At 34.2% G+C, this 19155-nt stretch overlaps 1 protein-coding gene across 1 annotated transcript in view; it reads right to left on the reverse strand.

Moving 5' to 3' along the window:
* Positions 1–3441: 3441 nt before the first annotated feature.
* THOC2 (THO complex 2) overlaps positions 3442–19155 on the reverse strand; it is a 118041-nt gene continuing 102327 nt past the window's right edge. The window contains exons 32-41 of the mRNA XM_015571960.1: positions 18954–19056; positions 18389–18810; positions 18110–18168; positions 16543–16578; positions 12327–12464; positions 11916–11985; positions 11676–11833; positions 9736–9812; positions 9229–9274; positions 3442–3578 (exon numbers count right to left, since the gene is read on the reverse strand). Coding sequence (XP_015427446.1) covers positions 9247–9274; positions 9736–9812; positions 11676–11833; positions 11916–11985; positions 12327–12464; positions 16543–16578; positions 18110–18168; positions 18389–18810; positions 18954–19056 — 1091 coding nt within the window. The 3' untranslated portion in view covers positions 3442–3578; positions 9229–9246. The remainder of the gene's footprint in view (positions 3579–9228; positions 9275–9735; positions 9813–11675; positions 11834–11915; positions 11986–12326; positions 12465–16542; positions 16579–18109; positions 18169–18388; positions 18811–18953; positions 19057–19155) is intronic.

Below are 19155 nucleotides of genomic sequence, written 5' to 3' on the forward strand. Positions count from 1 at the left end.
TTATCACTACACATACAGATTTGCTACTTCCAACATAAATGATTTTTGTAGTTAAAATCAAAGTTAATATTTTCCATCCTCAATGCATTTCTACCAAGGCCACAAGCAAACATTACCCATGTTTAATAATTTGGGGAATAGGGAGAAGAGATAAAATGCTTAATAGCAAAATTTCTTTCAAACTTAGTCGTGTAATCTTTAAAATGTGAATGCAACGTAACAACTGGCAAGCTCTTCCCTGATATATTTCTGACAAAAATGATTTTGAGGTAAACCATTGTTATTTTGTCAATGTCAAAATAATTCTAAGACATATATCTTTTATGCCAGGGACATTATGGGTGTTAAAGTCATTGAATGGATCTCTCTCCCATAATTATTGTGGTCATCAAATTTTGCAAATTACAATTACCTGAAAGGGAGCATCAAGATTTACTAGTATATCCCTTTGCCAATTTTAGGATATATTCAACACTGTCAATACTTTTTAAAATTACAGCCTTTGTTGTCATCCTAAAAAACAAATTTAACTTGCATGGGCATCACTGATTCCAGGGAACTGAAGAGTAAATGGTAATTCTTGGCATAATTTCAGCCACTGTTTATACCAGGTGCAGAGGTGAGCAAATAGAATTTTTTCTTATCACTAAATGAGATTTCATTTGAAAACATTATAGTCCAGGAGCTAAGACAGGAGGGAGAAGAGAAAAGGCTAGGAAACTTACTGAATTATCTCTGCTAAGTTATTTTGAATAAGCAACAATACACACAATGATACACAATCATTTGAGAAAACTATCGTTTATTTAGAAAAAAGGTTACACTGGTAGAATTTGGTAGATTAAAACTTTTTCTTTTAAAAATGTCACTGAAACTTTTCCAGGTGAAGTTCAGCAATACAAAGCTCCTCTAGCTGTAGAATTAGAACACAAGTAACTTTTGATACCCACTCCCCACCACAGATTTATCTAATATAATTATAAGAAAAAATGGCAAGGGACAAGTGAGTGCTGGTAACTTTTTCTTTTTTTAAACAGGTTTTAATGTTGTACATGTATTATATAAAGTGATCCCTAATTATTGCATTAGACACTGCTCCCACTTTGTTTTTAGTGACTAATATTAAAAACAGCCCAAATAATAAATTAAAATTAGTTTTAAAATGAGGTAAATTCAAAATGGTTCAATAATTGTTTATTTTCAGCTTCAAACAATAAAAAGGAAACATTTCAGATTTTTTAAAAAAACTAAACCTGAAGTGAAATTCTGTACACATGAAACCTCATTTGCTTCTTGGGAACTATATGCAGCACATTGTGCTAAAAATATGGAATAGTTAACACTTTCAGCCATTTACTGAAAATAAATATGTAGAAACTAAGCAACAAGTTAAATACAGTAATGTACAACTCAACAATTTAAAGTTTCCTGCATGGAGCAATAAAACAGATAAATGAATAATTTAAGAAGATGCAACTGGGCCCTCTTCATTTGTGATTCTTGGCAATGTACTCAGGAAACTAAATTTCTGGTCACAGCTTGAACAATTCCATTCCAATCTCATCTGAAAGAAACAAAGTGATTATATTGATAGATAAAAGAAGGAAGAAAAGAAGGAATGGGAGGAGGGAAGGTTGACAGAAGGGAGAGGAGGAGGAGGGGGAGGGAAAAAGAAAGCAGAGAGGGAGGGCGGGAGGGATGAAGGGAGGAAGGAAGGAAGGTTGGTTTAACAAAGAAGAAAAATCAGTGAGTTCTATCAACAACATAGGCTTGAGTTAATTCCCTAGATAAGGATGAAACATCTTTGTTTCTTAGTGCCCACTCTCAGAAACCATTCAAGACAGGCAGACTATGATGACTTCAAAATAAAATAAAAAAACATTGAACATTTTATCTGTGAAAGCCCTCAAGTGGGGGAGGGGGGAGGAAAAAATGAAATAGAAACACGTAAAACATTCTTCAGCAACAAGCAATAGCTTGTCAAAAGTAAACAGAACACATAACAACAAAAAGGAACCAATTTTACATGATCAACAAAAAAAGAAAAAAATGACATCACATTTTTCACAAGGGCATGATTTTAATAGTGACTTATATTAAGATGCAATGTCTGCTAAATTATAAAAATTGCTTTAAAAATATATTGACTTAATTATACTTATTTCCTTTCCTTTATGTATTGACATTTTTCAAATACTGCATAATGAAATAAATTCAGAACATAATCATTACAACATGTGGCAAATAACTTATCTGCCTAACATTTTTCTCATTTATTTTTAAACTAATGCTTAACGCATTAAACTTTATTGATGAAAATACTACATTCACATATTTCATAAAACCAGAGCTAGGAGAACCTTAAAAAATAATCACACTTCCATGAAATGCTGACAAATAATTTACATATCATTTCTATACAGCATTCTGTTCACATCAGGTATAATCTTAACATCATAATTATAATTGTGGATACACTAATGTTGAACTTACAATTTAATACTTATAAATCATTGTTCCTGTCCATAACTGATGGATGGATAAACAAAATATGGTACAAATTCATACAATGGAATATTATTCAGTTAATTAAAAAAATGAAGTTGATACATGCTATATATATCATGGATGAACCTTGAATTCATAACTTTATGTGAAAGAAGCCAGACCCAAAAGGTCACATGTTGCATAAGTACATTTTTATAAAATGTCCAAAACAGGCAACTCTATAGAGATAGAAAGTATAACATTTCCAGGAGCTGGGGGAAGGGAGAATTGGGAGCAACTGCTAACAGGTGGGGGATGATAGAAATGTTCTGGAATTAGTGGTGATGGTTATACAGCATACTGAATAGTAAAAACCATTTTAAAATGGCAAGTTTTATGCTCTGTGCATTTTATCTCATTTTCTTAATAGCAAAAAAGTCAATGTTCCAATTAAGAGTATCATGACGGCCATAACTAGAAAAAGAAACAGGTTCTCAGTCATGAAGATGTCAGTCACAACAGGAGTATTACTGAGCAAGGGAAAATTTGGTGATATATTTAAGGGTTAAAAGATAAAACTGCTATTGCTGTAAAAATGTAATGATGATCTTTCCCACTTGTAAAGATGAAATTAAAAATTTTTACAAGAGGCCAAAATCCTCAAGCAATACAATCATCCCAATATTTTCAAATAGGAGTTCACACACAAATGCAGTCTATCTACATCATTAAGGAACTGGTTCCAGGAGGCGATTTCCTCTCCTTTCTGAAAAGAAGGATGAACTAATAGAACAGTGAAATTTTCATTAGATGCTGCTTCTGGATGGTGAATTTCGAGTAAAAATTGTATACACAGGGACCTTGCTGCAAGGAACTGTCTGGAGGTGAAAATAATGTTCTGAAAATCAGTGACTTTGGAATGTCTCATCAAGAGGATGGTGGTGTGTATTCATCTTCTGACTTAAAGCAGATTCCCATTAAATGGACAGCACCAGAAGCTCTTAAGTATGGGAGATATCGTTCTGAGAGTGACGCATGGAGCTTTGGCATCCTCCTCTGGGAGACCTTCAGCTTAGGGATCTGTCCATACCCTGGAATGACAAATCAGCAAGCACAAAAGCAAGTGGAGAGAAGATACTGGGTGTCAGTCTCTCAGCAGTGTCCAGAGTGTATTTATAAAATAATGCTGAAGTATTGGGATTACAAACTTGAAAATCAACCCAAGTTTAGTGAATTTCAGAAAGAAAACTGCCATCAAGAAGAAAGTCACATAGTGATGAAACAGTGCCAAACTCAGCCTTCCAGCAAAATAATATTTTCTTCTCACTAACAATGAGTTTATACCACATTACCTGGAACATTCTCTAAGGTTTTTTAATTAACTATTTATTTTAAATACGGGCCACTTTTAACCACTGTAAATAAGTAACCCCAGGCTCTAACTGCAATGGATTGCATGGATCTATCTTTTTTACACCTAGAACTGTTGCTGTTTCTCAAAGGGTTTCTACTTCAAACTCAGTTCAGAGTTGGCTGCCCTCCATCATAGACACCTTTACTTTATTAGTGCCATAAACTGCATTGGTAACACCATGTCTGCAGAACACAGTCTAACAAAAAGTGGCCCTCCATTCTGCTAAGACAAGATTACCTTTGTAAACATCACCTTCTATTAAGAATTATCTGAACATCCTGATTTTTTTTTCTTTTTACTTGCCAGAAATGGGCCCTGCTGAATTAGTAACATTGCCATTTGCCTATGTTCTATCACGTCCTCCTCCTTTGTTAGGGCGTCAGAAAACTGCATGAAATGACCCCAAAGAGCACCCCCTAAGGGTTGAGGCAGCTGATTTTAAGTGATGTTATTTTACAGAGACCAATGACAGCAAGAAACAAGTTTGAAAAGTAGGGTGATCTGGAGAAAAGAGCAGCTAAACTGATGATCAAAGTAGAGAAGAAAGACAAGTAAAAATTCAGCCTTCTTATTGGAGGTGTGCTTTTATAGACACACACTATCTAATTTTATGATCTAAGTCACCAAGAAGGTCTTAAGAAAAGTCTCAATTGTTCATAGATTCCTCATAAAAGAGCCCTCTTGGTGGCAAAATTTGCTTTAGAGAAAATATATGTCCACCAAATCAACAGATTGTTTTTGGTTAAGTATCTTCACCTCAAAGAAGGCATCCCAGAATTTAGTTCCCTTTATTTTCACTAGTGACTGAAGCTGTCAGGATTTCATGATACTAGCTCTCAAGTTCTTTCTCTTTCTCTCCCTCTCCTTCACCCCTCTTTTTCTTTCTCCCTCACTCCAAGTAAAAAGGCATATATGGATGAAGTTGATAGCTAAAAAGTCAAATGAACACTTAAAAGGAAGAAAGAAGTTAGAGGGACAGCCATCCACTATACTCCTTTCATTTACCCCTATAGTGCTACCTAGGATGTTTCATGTGGGTAAAATATAACTCAGAGTTAAAACTGGGAATTTGTTGACCTGAATCTTAGCATACCCAGGGGTAACTCTCAGGATAAATGCATGTATTAGGGATAGTCACGCTCGGGGTAAATGTGGTATGAGAACCTTTTGTAAGTGTTCATGTCTATGTCCAGATAAAAACAGCACAGCACCTTATTGAATATTTGATCTACCTTAAGTGGAAGAAAGAAATGGAAAATTCCTCCTGTTTTCTCCAGCTTTTCAGTGGCTATGAATATCAGTGCAAAGAACTCACACCAAGTACTTTTAAAAGTATAAAGAATGTCCTAGCTGGTTTGGCTCAATGGATAGAGCATCGGCCTGTGGACTGAAGGGTTCGATTCCAGTCAATATAAAGAATGATAATGAAGATAAAAATAGTTTGTGTTTATCAATGAATCTACATACAGACCCAAATGAAAGCATAATAAACCTGCCCTCAAAAAATATTTTGCAGCATACAAAGCAACTTCTTTTTAAATAGTATATTATCAAATGCTGTAAATAAATGGAACCTTTTTTTGAGAGAAAAAAAAGTCAATGCTGTTTCACATCAATCCCAAAGAGATACACTTAACACCTCTGTACATAGCTCTCCATATGAAGTTAACAGAGTTGCTGAAACCTAGCAAGTAATAAAGAAAAATACTTGGTTGTTTGATTATAAGGAAGGAACGAAATTACTGCCTTTACCAAGATCACAATCTAAGTACAGGGACATGTAACATACTCATATATAAATAAGAATCAGTGACTAGGACTCTGTAAGAAAGCCCACAAACACACATAAGCAATCGGAAACTACTGAGAAAGAAACTTAATTAGACACTCTCTACTCTAACACATTACCAGCATCTAGGACTATGCCTTGACATGGCAACACAGTCAACACAGTCCTAAAATAAGCAATCTTTGAGCACTTCAGTCGAAATAAGGCTCATAACAGTAATTATAAAATCAACTGTTTATAGGGGTTAGTATATAATGGAAACAAATGAAGTGAGCTGGGTGGGGACTGATTGAAATAAAATAAAAATTTAAAAAGACCCACTCTCTGTATAAGGAAGAGGGGGGCACAGCACCTTGGCAGGTCTAGCTGATTGCTGCCATATAAAAATCAGAACACGATATTGCCAGATGTCCCAATTTTTCAAGAGAAACTGAAATTCTGATTTGTCAACTCTTCTGATTTTTAAAGATGATCACTTTTTAAAAATGTTAAATATTGTGTGACTCCAGGAGATACATCTAATGAGCCACGCTCTGCCCAAGGCCTGAGAATTTACAACACTGGGTTTAAAGCATAAAAGAATTGATTAGGTTACACACTGGAGCTGAGACGGACCTGCAAAATATATTAGGCCTTATTGGAGTGGAGGATTAGAATTGGAATGTAGTATATTACAAATACAGATGGAGAGGATAGAGCTAACTGCTAATATTCTTTGAAATCAAGTATAAAGTCCAAGATTGAGCCTCTCAAAATCTGGGAGAAAGTCTCAGTTCAGTATAGCATAGCATCTGGTTCTAAAAGGACTCTCAATGATCTAACTTAACTGAGCTCCACATTCATGAATTGAGGACCACATGTATCAAATTCAAATTGAGAAGCTAAAGGATGGTTCTAAAAAGAAAAATTTAATTGGCATGAATTTTTAAAGATTAAACTAAAGGAAAGGTTAAAGGCAAAGCAGCTAGTAGTGTTCAAGGAACTAAATCAAGGAGAGAGAAGGAATTTGGACAAAGACTTTAGCAATAACAAGTGAGAAAAGATAGAAAACAAGCAGGAAGAATGGTGCAAGTAAAACTGTGAAACAGAAAAAGAAGACAAAAGACTTTGCAAGGAATTAAATCTGGGTCACATTTATATATTGTATTTCTTAACTCTAATGCAATCGTTTTAATGTTTCTGAAATCCGGATGATACTTATAATAAATGTCCTTTCTCTATTCACTCTTCTCAAAAAACAGGTATAGAAACCAATGATTCTTAAAATTAATGGCATCTTTTTGAATCACAGAAATGTGAGACAAGCATTTTACTTTCTGTAGAATGTAAAATAAAATTAAAAACAGCAGGAAGCAGCAGATTTGAGGTAGCCTAACGGTAAATGGTGCTAATCCGAAATGATGAGACCTCTAAAGGTAAAGGCAGAACAACAGAAAGACCTAACCAACCCTAGAATGTATCCAATAGGAGGCAGCTGGCAAAAGGAAATATCAACCTCACAAAATTAAGAGACTACCCAAGAAGAAAGTACAGTACATAATTGTCAGCAAGAAATTTAACAGAATGACCATCATGCTAAATGAACCATAAAAGGGTATCTGAATTAAGAAGCTCTGCTACAAGACCACCAACCTAACACCCCAGGCCAGTCTTTTCCTGCCTTTGGTCCTGAGAGATTATATAGAGAGGTAAAGTACAAATAATCCATGGCCTATGTGAAGAACTCAAAGGAATCTTTAGCATAACTTTCACATACCAAAAAATAATATTTAGGTACTGAGTAAAGAGAGATGGATAAAATCACAGTGAAAATTGTTAGTTATGGTTAGCCCATTCCGAACAAAGACATAAGAGGTAGGGTTTTTGGTTTTCTTTAATAAGGAGACCGTGTGAAAGGAGAAGTAAAAAGCAAAATGCCAAACTAAAAGAAAGGCTAAGCCCGGCTGGTGTTGCTCAGTGATTGAGCATCGACTCATGAAACAGGGGTCATGGTTCGATTCCCAGTCAGGGCACATGCCTGGGTTTTGAGCTGGATCCCCAGTAGGGGGTCTGCAGGAGGCAGCTGATCGATGGTTCTCTGTCATCATTGATGTTTCTATTTCTTTCTCCCTCGCCCTTTACTTTCCTCTATCTGCAATCAATAAAAACATATGAAAATTAAATAAAAGTTTAAGGTGAAGAATAAAAAAAGATTAAGAGTTTATAGTTCACTAGAGAAGATAGATAGTTGTTGAGGTGGAGATGACTAAAACTGAAGAATGGGCAATAATATTACTTTTACAATATTTCTAATTATAAAAAATTACTAAATTCTAAATGCTCTCTCATAACTCTCATTTTACCCCACTCTACTACTTAGATAACAAGCACAGATAACGAAGCAGAAAAAAACACACTATTAGTCAGGAGTTACCTATTTGGAACTGCAAAACCCTGCTTTGCAGACAAAATAACAATAAAAAAAATCTATACCCTATAGCTTATACCCTAATACAGAACAGGCTCTTAGACATTTCTCACTCTCAAAAACAACTGTAAAGAGTATTGGTTTTCTGTATGGTTTTATAAAAAAAAAATGGAAGCAGCAAATAATATTTGGGGGAGGGTACAGACAGCAAGCATACTTGATATCATTAAGAAGTGACAGCTAATATGGAAGCAGGAAAATGGACTATAAAAAGAGTAAAAAAACTTCAAATACAGTCACACTGAACCATTAAATGTAGAGGGTAAATCATCCTACATACCTCAATAATCCTAAGGCATCACCAAACAATAACTATTTAGATGATGACCTGAGTGCTCAAAAAAAGTCTATATTAGGTTCTGAACACTCTGACGACAAAGACAGTGGACTATTGTCCACATACAATTTACTAAAGATGGTTAAAACACTTTTTAAATCTCACATAAAGCATGAATACCTTGAAAACAAAGCTGCAGATTTTAAATTCTAGAACTAAAAGCACAGACCAGACTTTTCAGCTTTGCAAAACCTGGGCACTGGTAGAAAAAGAGGCACAAAAACTTAAAATAAAAATCTCCAAATAACCTGTCTGCATGAACAGGCAAAAAGAACAGAGAACACGAAAGGGCAAGAAGACCTATGTTTAAGTATTGGCTCTGCTAGCTAGAGTCTCTGTCACCCTCCTCAACTTAAACTTTCAGAGTCTCAGTTTTTTCACCTGTAAAATGCAGATGCCACAACCACCTACAAGGCTATGACACTTAAAAAAAGTAATTAATTATACAGAGAAGATGGGAATGAGTGGTGAAAAGAAAGCCAGATGTTCTTAAGTACATCCTGGTGTTAAAAAAAAAAAAAAACATAGCTAATCAGCAAGCTTAAAATGAAAACAGCTTAAAAATAACTGTGAATTTTGTTTTGCATCTATACCCAAAGACCTAGTCATTATATTTAGGTGAAAAATGCTACTTGTACTTTGCAAAATGGATCTAGTTTCTTCATCATCATCATCATCAGACCTCATTTCATAAAATTTCTCTTTAAATGAAAAGGAGGTGAGAGAACACTCACCTTGATGGAAAGTCTTCATTATCTGTGTTTGTCCGAGGACTTATGAGTAGATGACAAATTAAGGGGAAAACTAGGGAAAAAAGAATGGTGTCTCATCTTTTAGTACAATCCCTTAGCTTGCAGGCCTATTTGGCTCTAACTAGCTGGTAGCCTCAAACTCTACCAGTTTTGCTTGTCTGCTGCATCATCTTGCCCTTCAATTCCCCATGCTCCCATCCCAAAGGACTCTGTTCTTTTTCTTCCTCTCAATGATAATACAGACAGAAGGACTCCAAAATCCCTTGGTGGCATAAGACAACCTCAGTCAACAAAGAAGTTTCAAAAATATATCAATTCTCCCACTTCCACATTTCTTATATTTGAGAGGATTAACTGGAGAGACCATTTAAAAGCTAAGAGGCTCTTCAGCATTTAGAGCACGTACTACAAGGGTACAATTCTAAACATGAACAGTATCAAAGCTTTCCATTTCACTGATTAAAAGCATCAATAAGATGAAAAGGATATTGTTTCTTCTCTTCCTTTCCTCCTGAACTGTCCCGTTTCTCTTTCTTTTCTATCTTTTCTTTATCATGCCTGGACTCCTATAAGGAATGGTGGAATTAGTTGGGGAAGGGAAAACCAAATTAAAAAATCAGCTCAAAATCTCTTTCAATCACCCACCAGTCATAAATTTTTCTTCAAAAACTTATTTAATAGGACACCAAAAGCACAAGCAACAACAAAGAATTGGATTTCATCAAATAAACACTTTCATGCATCAAGTTACACTATCAAGAAAGTGAAAAGACAATCTACCAAATGGGAGAAAGTATTTGCAAATCATAGATCTCATAAGAGTCTAAGTATCAGACTATATACAGAATTCTTACAACTGAGCAACAAAAAGACAAATAATCCAATTAAAAATGGCCAAAGCATCTGAATAAATTTCTCCAAAGAGGATATACAAATGGCCAAAAAGCACATGAAAAGATACTCAACATCATTAGTCATTAAGGAAATGCAAAATCAAAACCACAATGAGATGCCACTTCACACCCACTAGGATGGCTATGTAATAAAAAATAAAATTTAAATTAAAAAATATTGAAAAGAATGTAGAGAAACTGGCCCCCTCATGCATTGCTGGTAGAAATATAAATTGTGCTGCCACTGTGGAAAACAGTTTGGTGGTTCCTCAAAAAGTTAAACATAGCATTACCATATAACCCAGAAATTCCACTCCTGGGTATATACACACAAGATTTTAAAACAGGTATTCAAACATATACTAATAGCAGCACTATTCACAATAGCCAAAAGGTGGAAAACACAAAAGTCCAACAAATGGTCAACAAATGTGGTATATTCATACAATGAAATATTATTTAGCCATATAAAGAAATGAAGTACTACTGATTCATGCTACACTATGGAAGAATCTCAAAAACATTATGCTAAGTGAAAGAAGTCAGACACAAAAGGCCACTTTATTACATGATTCCATTTATATGAAATATCCAAAACTGGTAAATCCACAGAGACAGAAAGCAGATTAGTTTTTTTCAGGGGATAAAGGGAGGGGAAAATGGGGAATGCAGCTTAATGGGTATGGAGTCTTCCTTTGAGGTGATGAAAATGTTTTGGAACTAGACAGAGATGGTGATTGCACAACACTGTAAAGATACTAAATGCTTGTATACTTTAAAATGACTAATTTTGTTATGTAAATTTTAACTCAATTTAAAAAATATTTAAAAGGAGCAACCTCCCTTCTAAAGCATATAGAAATCTTTAAACTATCACCTTATAATTTTCTAAAATTGCTTTTAATAACTATAAATTTAACAAGTATAAATATAAAAAATATACATATTTTGAATATACAACAAAATAATGCTTTACACTTTAGTGATGACTTGCTTACTTAATGACTGATGCATGAGATGTAGTTTGAATATCATCCGTTAGTAAGTATCCAAGAGAATGCACACTACACTTAATGTGAGAATCAAATACAAGTTGCAAACACATAAGGTTATTAGGAGAAAATGTTATAAAAATGTTGAGAATCACAAACATTTTTTACTTTATGACACTAATGATCAGGGAGAATACATGTAACCATATTTTAATCTCATGAATACAGATTAATTAAAAAGCACTGTTAGTGGAGGAAAAAGAAAACACAAAAAGAAAGGCTGAAACTCAAGGAACAGAAATAGGTGGGAGTGGAATGGAGAGGAAAGGAATTTCAGAGGTAAACTAATTCTACCCTCCCAGTAATTTGGGACTGAGTTGGTTTGAATTACCCAGATAACCTGCCTTCTCTTACTGTCTCATCTTTCCATCCCAAATAATTAACAAAAGACTATTTGACTATAAAAGAACCTCAATATTTGCTGCATTTTCAAAGGGTTAATTTTCTAAGTAAAGTATATTGTTCCTTTGTTGTCCCAATTTACCTTTTTGCCACTGGAGGAGATTTTATCCATTTTTTCTGATTTAAATGAATCACCGCCTTTTTCTTTGCCTGAAGATTTGGACTTATTTTTTTCCTTGTCTTTCTCATTTGGATAAGGAGACTCACATGGGCTTTCACTTTTGTGTTTTGAAACCGCCACTAAAATTATAAAAGAGAATCATGAAAGCCATTTCCAATTCAGTTTGACAATTGTTTCAAGAGTATTGGTAAGTCTACCTACTTGTTCCATTTTCCTCTTTTCGCCTCTTGGTTAAATCCGGTAGCACTTCACGGTCATTGTTTGAGTGATCCTAGAACCAAGAATTGTGAACTACATTGATCAAGAGTTTTTTGTTTTGTTTCGTTTTTAAAGTATTACTTTTATGCAAGAAGCGCACAGCATTGTAGAATATTTGTGATAGTTTCACATACTTGGTAAAATGACATGAAAGACAAGCAGAGCTGGGAGAGATTATTAGGCTGAAGATCCTTATTACTGTAGAAGATTCAAACACACTTTAGGATGAAAATACCAATTAAAACACTAAATAACAGATTGCCATGCAATAAACTAGTACTTTAAAAATAGGCAACAAACATACTATTGTACACAATAACGAGTTTTCCAAACTAGTTTTAAAAAATTACAAACCCTTTTCCGTTCCTTCCTGTCCTTTTCATCTTTTTTCTCTCTTTCTCTGGATCTTTCCCTTGACTTGTCCAAATCTTTCTTGTCCATTTCTCTCTCCTTACTCTTGGACAGTGGTGAAGGAGTATGATTAAGGTAGAGCTGTTAAATTAAGGCAACATTACTAAAGATTATTAGTTTTCCAGTATTGGTATCATTTGCTTGATTGTTTATTTAATGAAAGACAATTGGTAGTGAGACCCCAAGTCAAAACTGGTGAGCTGTCTGGATTACAAGAGGTAAAATAAAAGAGCATGGCACAAATTATGCAAAGACTTCAATTCTTGGGCTTATAAAATTACCAGTTCATTCCTGCCTCGACTGAGATTCATTAGTAAATTCACAAGCTACAGTTCCTTTTACAGCTCTATTGAGAAGACCTATAACCACCATTACAATAGTCCGTATGTGAAAAATAGTGACTAGACTTGCTCTACTGTAAAAAAAAATTACAAACCTCTACAAAATCATGGAAATTTTAAATAGTTTTACCATCTACTGATAGGTAATCAATGACAGTGAGCATAAGTATAAAATAAAGCCTAGACATAACTAATAAGTCTTTTCTACCTCAGAGTATATCATGCATAGATTATCCTAAATTATTTTTACAACTGTAAAGGCTACATAGTCTCCACTTCTGAAAGCACTCAAATTTATATCTAATTATCACAACTAACTGTGAATTTTGCCTTACTAGTTCTAAATAATTCAGTAAACTATATTAGTCAGCTGTGGATGATGAAACACCTCAAAGACTGAAAAATGATAAATCAATGTTCTCCTCTGCTTATTCTTTCTCTGCCAAACGGCCCATAGGCAATAAAACAGCTAAAAATCAAGGATTGCTAAGTCTAGTAATTAAGAGATAACTTTACTTATGCAAGTTGTAAATATGGAAATCTACTATAAAAGAAATCATTCAGGAAGCAATCAAATACCTAACCTTACAGCATTTATAACTGTGCTACAAGCTTATGTTCAAGACATTAAAAGTATTAGGCAGCAGAATACTGAATATAACTTGTTACATAACTACACAATTCTAGATATACCTTAGCAATGAAAAGAACAGTGAGTCAGAAGTCAAATATTGTTACACAATGAAATCCTTTGATATTCAAAGGAATACATGAAAAAGACAAACATCACTTTGAGAATTAAAGAAACACATTTTTTTAACACCACCAAATATTTTCAATTCAGCTGGCTCAGAAATAGTGCTATAGCAATACAGAAGTAGATTCTTTAAAATTTCAATGTTTAAAAGTTGGTGATCAACTGAAATAAAATGTTCATTATTAACAATGAGCAAGAGAATGAAAAAACAGTCATAAAAGTGTTTGTGCAAAATGTACTCTTGCTGGGTATAATGCACTAAATGACACTTCAAGATTTTCTGTATGCGAGTTGTATTCCTGTCTTAATATTACTCATGAAACTGACAAGACAATGGAAATAATATATTACTGCAATACTTGAAAAAGATTTCTCTAAAGGAAGTATTGCTTAATTCTCCCAATAGAAACAAAAAAAAATAGTTTGGGTACAAATAAGCACCCATGTGCACACACATACACACGCGCACACACATACACAAGAATGAAGTTTTTAATTGTGCCTAACTTGAATTCTGTATTGCTAGAAATTGAGAAACCTAGAAAATTTTAGTTTAGAAATGTATTCAATTATATTCCTTCTTTCTACCCTCTTAAGAACAGTTCTGATCACAATACTCTTTTCCACAAAAACAAAGTCTCTCATTACCTATGGGATAAAATGCATACTCTTCAGCTTAGGTATTCCAAACTCTTCGCAATCTTTGCACAATTATATTCTACTAGGGAGCACCCAATACATTCTATGCTGTGGCTACTACTGTTCCCTAACACCCTACCCTTCCCAGTTCTCTTCACCAAAATGGTTGTTCACTTTTACCTTAATCCAGTGGTTCTCAACCTTCTGGCCCTTTAAATACAGTTCCTCATGTTGTGACCCAACCATAAAATTATTTTCGTTGCTACTTCATAACTGTAATGTTGCTGTTATGAATCATAATGTAAATATCTGATATGCAGGATGGTCTTAGGCGACCCCTGTGAAAGGGTCGTTCAACCTCTATGAAAGGGGTCGTGACCCACAGGTTGAGAACCGCTGCCTTAATCTCTTAAAATCCTACTTAGCCTTCAAATTCAGCTCAGAAGTCATCATCAGTTTGACTGTCCCTCGACTCTGCAACTCACTTTCTGGTAAACTCATATTACTTCATATTAACCTTTTTGTGATAAGAATTCCCTGTTAAATTCATGTCATTTATTTTTTACCATAGTTTCCAGTATGGTAAGGAACTAATGTATCTTTTCTGCTTTTACACACTTACTAGTGCCTTGTACACACACACACAGTGAGTACTCAATAAATGTCTGCTAAATAAAATTAATGATTTGTTAAATTGATCTGCATGAAGCATTGTTGATTTTTGGGTTTTATTTGCTTTATTTTTGACATTACGTTCATTAGATCCAAAAAACAATTTGATTGATTTTCAAAATCTGTTTAAGAGAACACCGTCTTTTTTTTTAAGAGAGGAAGTAGTAAGATTGAATTAAATCATTGTAAGTTTAAAAAAACAAGACAAACACGGTAAAAGAGTTAGGAACCCTGTCAACGACTGTTGAAATGGGTGCTAAGAATCAAGGAACCATAATGTCTTTTCTTGCAATTTGTGTTCATTGTGGTAATAAGAACATCTGAGGAATCTTAACTGTAGTCCAAGTTTTGATACTGACAAGTTATATGCCACTGGGAAAGGACCAAGAACGTCTTCAGTCTCTTAGTCAAAAATACACTAACACCTATGCTATCTACCTCATAGCAATGTAATGAGCACAAAATGAGATAACATATGTTTCTCTCACATATGTTTATTTTCAAAAGGTTTTCACAAATGTAAAGAACCATAATCTTCATCATTGATTAGAAAATCCAGTTAACTTTATATAACAGCAGGTTTCAAACTGCTTCAAAGTATGTTTCAGAAAATAAATATTCACAAGGCAACATTGTAAATCCATAAATTTAAAGTAGCCCACACAAGCCACTGATGATTAAAACTGACATACACAATCCCAAAATGGTTGTGAAAACCTATTATATTGCAATACATATTTAATGTAGCCAATGAAAAGTTTTACTTTAAAAGAAAACATTCACAGTACAAGCTGACACTCTTTTGATTAATACAGTATATTCTAAAAACAATGCTACAATTTCAGGACACAGGCACAATGGCTAATCTAAACTGTTAAAAATTAATGTTTATTTGCCCAATATCCACAGACATTTCATTATAAAGCTATAGATCTAGAAGCAATTAGTACTGTCAACTGGCTTTGTTTCAAAATTTCATTTTGTATTGGTCCACCAGTAAAGAATCATACTTAGATATATAAGAGGAGGCAAAGTAGAATATAAAAGTAAAGGAGAGTACAAGTTTTATAATAATAAAGACAAAATAACATGAACAATGGACAATTCAACTACAATAATGAAATGAACTCTGTAATAAGATATACAAACTGCACATTATTTTTAGTAGCAGTACTACTCAAGAAAGTAGAGTAATAGGCATGAATTAATACTGACATGTAAATGCAACCATCAAGTTGAGTATTCCACCTCCAGGAAAATGATTAGTTTATATTGACCATATTTCTTGATATTATGCTGCAACTACCAAAAAGGTAGCTCAGCATAGGCAATATAAATAATTTTACGGACTAAGATGGGCTCAGTTTTTAGAATGGTTATGTAAATGCATCAAATTTATGTTTTGGTCTTTTCAGGCTGTCTAAAAAAGTCAGAAAACAGCCTGACAGATTTGTTTTAAGAAATTATATAAGCCTACTCCCCAAAACAAGCCAACAATGTCTTCCCCAAACCTTAATTTCCAGATTTTGAAGCATGAAAGGGTAATGCATAACACAGCAAGCAAGGAGAGATTATAGAAATGTTGCCACATTACACACATTTTAGAACAATCTCATTAAAAGGGACCACTGTCATCCATTGTTTCAGTTTGTGATAGGTATTCATTAAAGTTATCATACTGAATTTACTAGGGCAAGGGTAAAGAATTTTTTTGTATTACTTAGGCATGATGATTTTAAAAGACTCAAACCTTTGCTGAAGACTCCTTGAGTTCGATGAGACTGTCCTGTAGAAAATGAATGGAGATGACAGGTGAGCTGGCATAGTTCTCAGAACCCAGAAGAACTTTGGGAGATATGGCTGTAACCTGGAAATAAACCAGCTACTTCTTGTGAGGATAAATCTCGTGATGTCATTAGTACATGAATATCAACAATAAAAAAAAAGCAAAACTATGTAATGGAATTGTAATGTTAAAAAAACTAAATAAATTATATGTACTCAATGTAAAAAATAAACTGACTCTGCTCAGAATTTAAAAATAAATGTCAATGCCACATTTTCCATTACACTGTAATTTACAGGTAATGTTAAGAGGCTTAAGAAATCAAGCGATTTTTTTTTCCTACACAAAAAGTTTAAAATAGTGGGGGTCACTGTGGAAGAACAACACTATCGTGCATTTTCATAGTTTTTATTTAATTGGGAGGTTTCCATTTTTACTTTACTGTGACTCAAACATAAATAAATATATATATTTCATATCCTAGCCAGAAAACTCAGTGGCATTATATTAAAAGAAAATAAAATGTAATATTATAAAAGACTGATTTTTTTTTTTTTGCAAAGTGCCTCTGATGGTGCATCTCATACCTCCCAGAACAAAACAAAGCAAAACAAACAAACAAAAAAAAACAAACAAAAAAAAGCACTTCAAAGAAAGAAAAGGAAATAAATTACGGTATTCCACCACAGTGCTCTTGATGAAGAATTAGTTAACTTACAGTTTTAAAGTTCAACGTATTGCAAATTCAAAGATTCCATGAAATTAGATGGCTTTAGAATTAAAATTAAATATCAAGCAAGGAATGGCTACCCTGAGTCTTCAAGAAGGCTACACCCACGATTTTGTGCTGCAGTTGAATGCCTGGGGTTTCTCTTTGCTTGGTGGTAGGATTGGATGCCACATCTGCTTTTATCATAACGCAAGGTTCAACTTGTTGGGAACCCAATGGGTATAAACAAACCTCCAAGGGAAGATACAACAGAAGCTGCATGCTCACTGAATATACACTACAGGAGAACTGATCACCAAGGAGACTTTAAAATGGAACTCCTTTCAAGATTCCTTCTTAGAAGGCACACATCGGTATGATGCTCATCAAGAAGCTTGATGAATTCAGAGGTATCTTGTTTATCCTGTGTCATCCAGGAAGTCTTCAGTGCTATATATTCTTCAATATTTATGCCGAAAAATAGGCTTCATTCTGCTGAAAAGATTCATTTGCTTGTAGCCACCATTGCACTCCAAAAAGACTGCTTAAAGCAGTGAGGCACTTCTGGGTAAAATTTCTCTTGCACTTTGAAACACTATAAAATTAGTGCTCAGTCCTTGAAGTTGTAACATTTTTTATTATAAAAATACTCAATAGGAAAAAATATCAGTCCACCAATATGTAAAAAATTCATTTTCTAATGCAACATGAAACCTCCAGTGGCTCCAGTGAATACTTGGCATAAGACTTGAAGGAAGTCAGGACACGTATTCCAAACAGGTGAGCCTAATATGGACGCTGCCTTCCTCAGGCTATACTAACCTTTACTGTTGAGGAATGTGATGGAGAAGGATGGGTATCAATTTTGCGGCGTTTTTGTTCTGTTGGGGGGAGGGAAAAAACAACAATAGTCACAATAAGACATATTTCCACTTTTTTCAAACACTTCAAAATATGACCAACTTTTAAGGTCATCAAGTATTATTTGCCCCAGTAAAGTTCCTAGATAACTTGCCAAACAAGGAGACAAGCGCAAATACACGTTACAAAGACCAAATATGCGTTACACAGGCAAACAAATATAAAGAAAGGCAAACTTGCCCCTTTCAGGCTCAGTAATATCTGATCGGGGAACCGGTGACTTCAAGGACCCAGAAACTGGAGTTTTTTCTCCTCCTTTTACATTTTCCTTTGATTTCATTTCCTTTGCTATATCTCTTTCTCTGGATGGCTCCTTCTCTCTTTCCTTTTCTTGAGTCGATTTTGATTCTACGTTGGGGACAGTGGTCTTGAATTTCTCATCTTTAGCTTTGTCTTCCTTCTTGAATTTTTCTTTCTCTTTGTCAGACTTAGGTGTTCTTTCCTTCGTCTCTCTTGCTTTTTCATCTTTATTTGGTCGTTCTTCCTTCGGTTTGTCTTTACCATCTTTACCAAGTACCCTGGCCTCTGGAGTAGTAGCTGGAGTCTTTTCTCTTTTCTCCTTTTCTTTCCCTTTCTCTTTGTCATTTTCTTTAATGATTTTGCTGCTATTAAAGCCACTATTGCCTGTCATTTTCTTTAACGGTTTTGCTGATTAAGAATAAAAATATAAGATTTTAAGAGAAACAGTCATAAAATATATTTCATGTTTTTAATCATTAAGGGTTTCTTACTGACTTGTTCCTACCTGTTAGAGCCACTATTTCCATTGCTTGAATTCCCTTTTGGTGTGGCACTAGAAGCTTTATTAACAGCTTTCACACCACACTGAGATCTCTCCCTTGATTTATCTGAAATAAAGGTAAGATTTTATTTGACAATCCCCTAAATATAAGTAAACTACAATTTCATAGCAAAATGATTAGAGTTTAATTAGAAGAAACAAAGGA

This window comes from Myotis davidii, unplaced genomic scaffold (genome assembly GCF_000327345.1).
Source record: "Myotis davidii unplaced genomic scaffold, ASM32734v1 scaffold569, whole genome shotgun sequence".
Classification (NCBI taxonomy): domain Eukaryota; kingdom Metazoa; phylum Chordata; class Mammalia; order Chiroptera; family Vespertilionidae; genus Myotis; species Myotis davidii.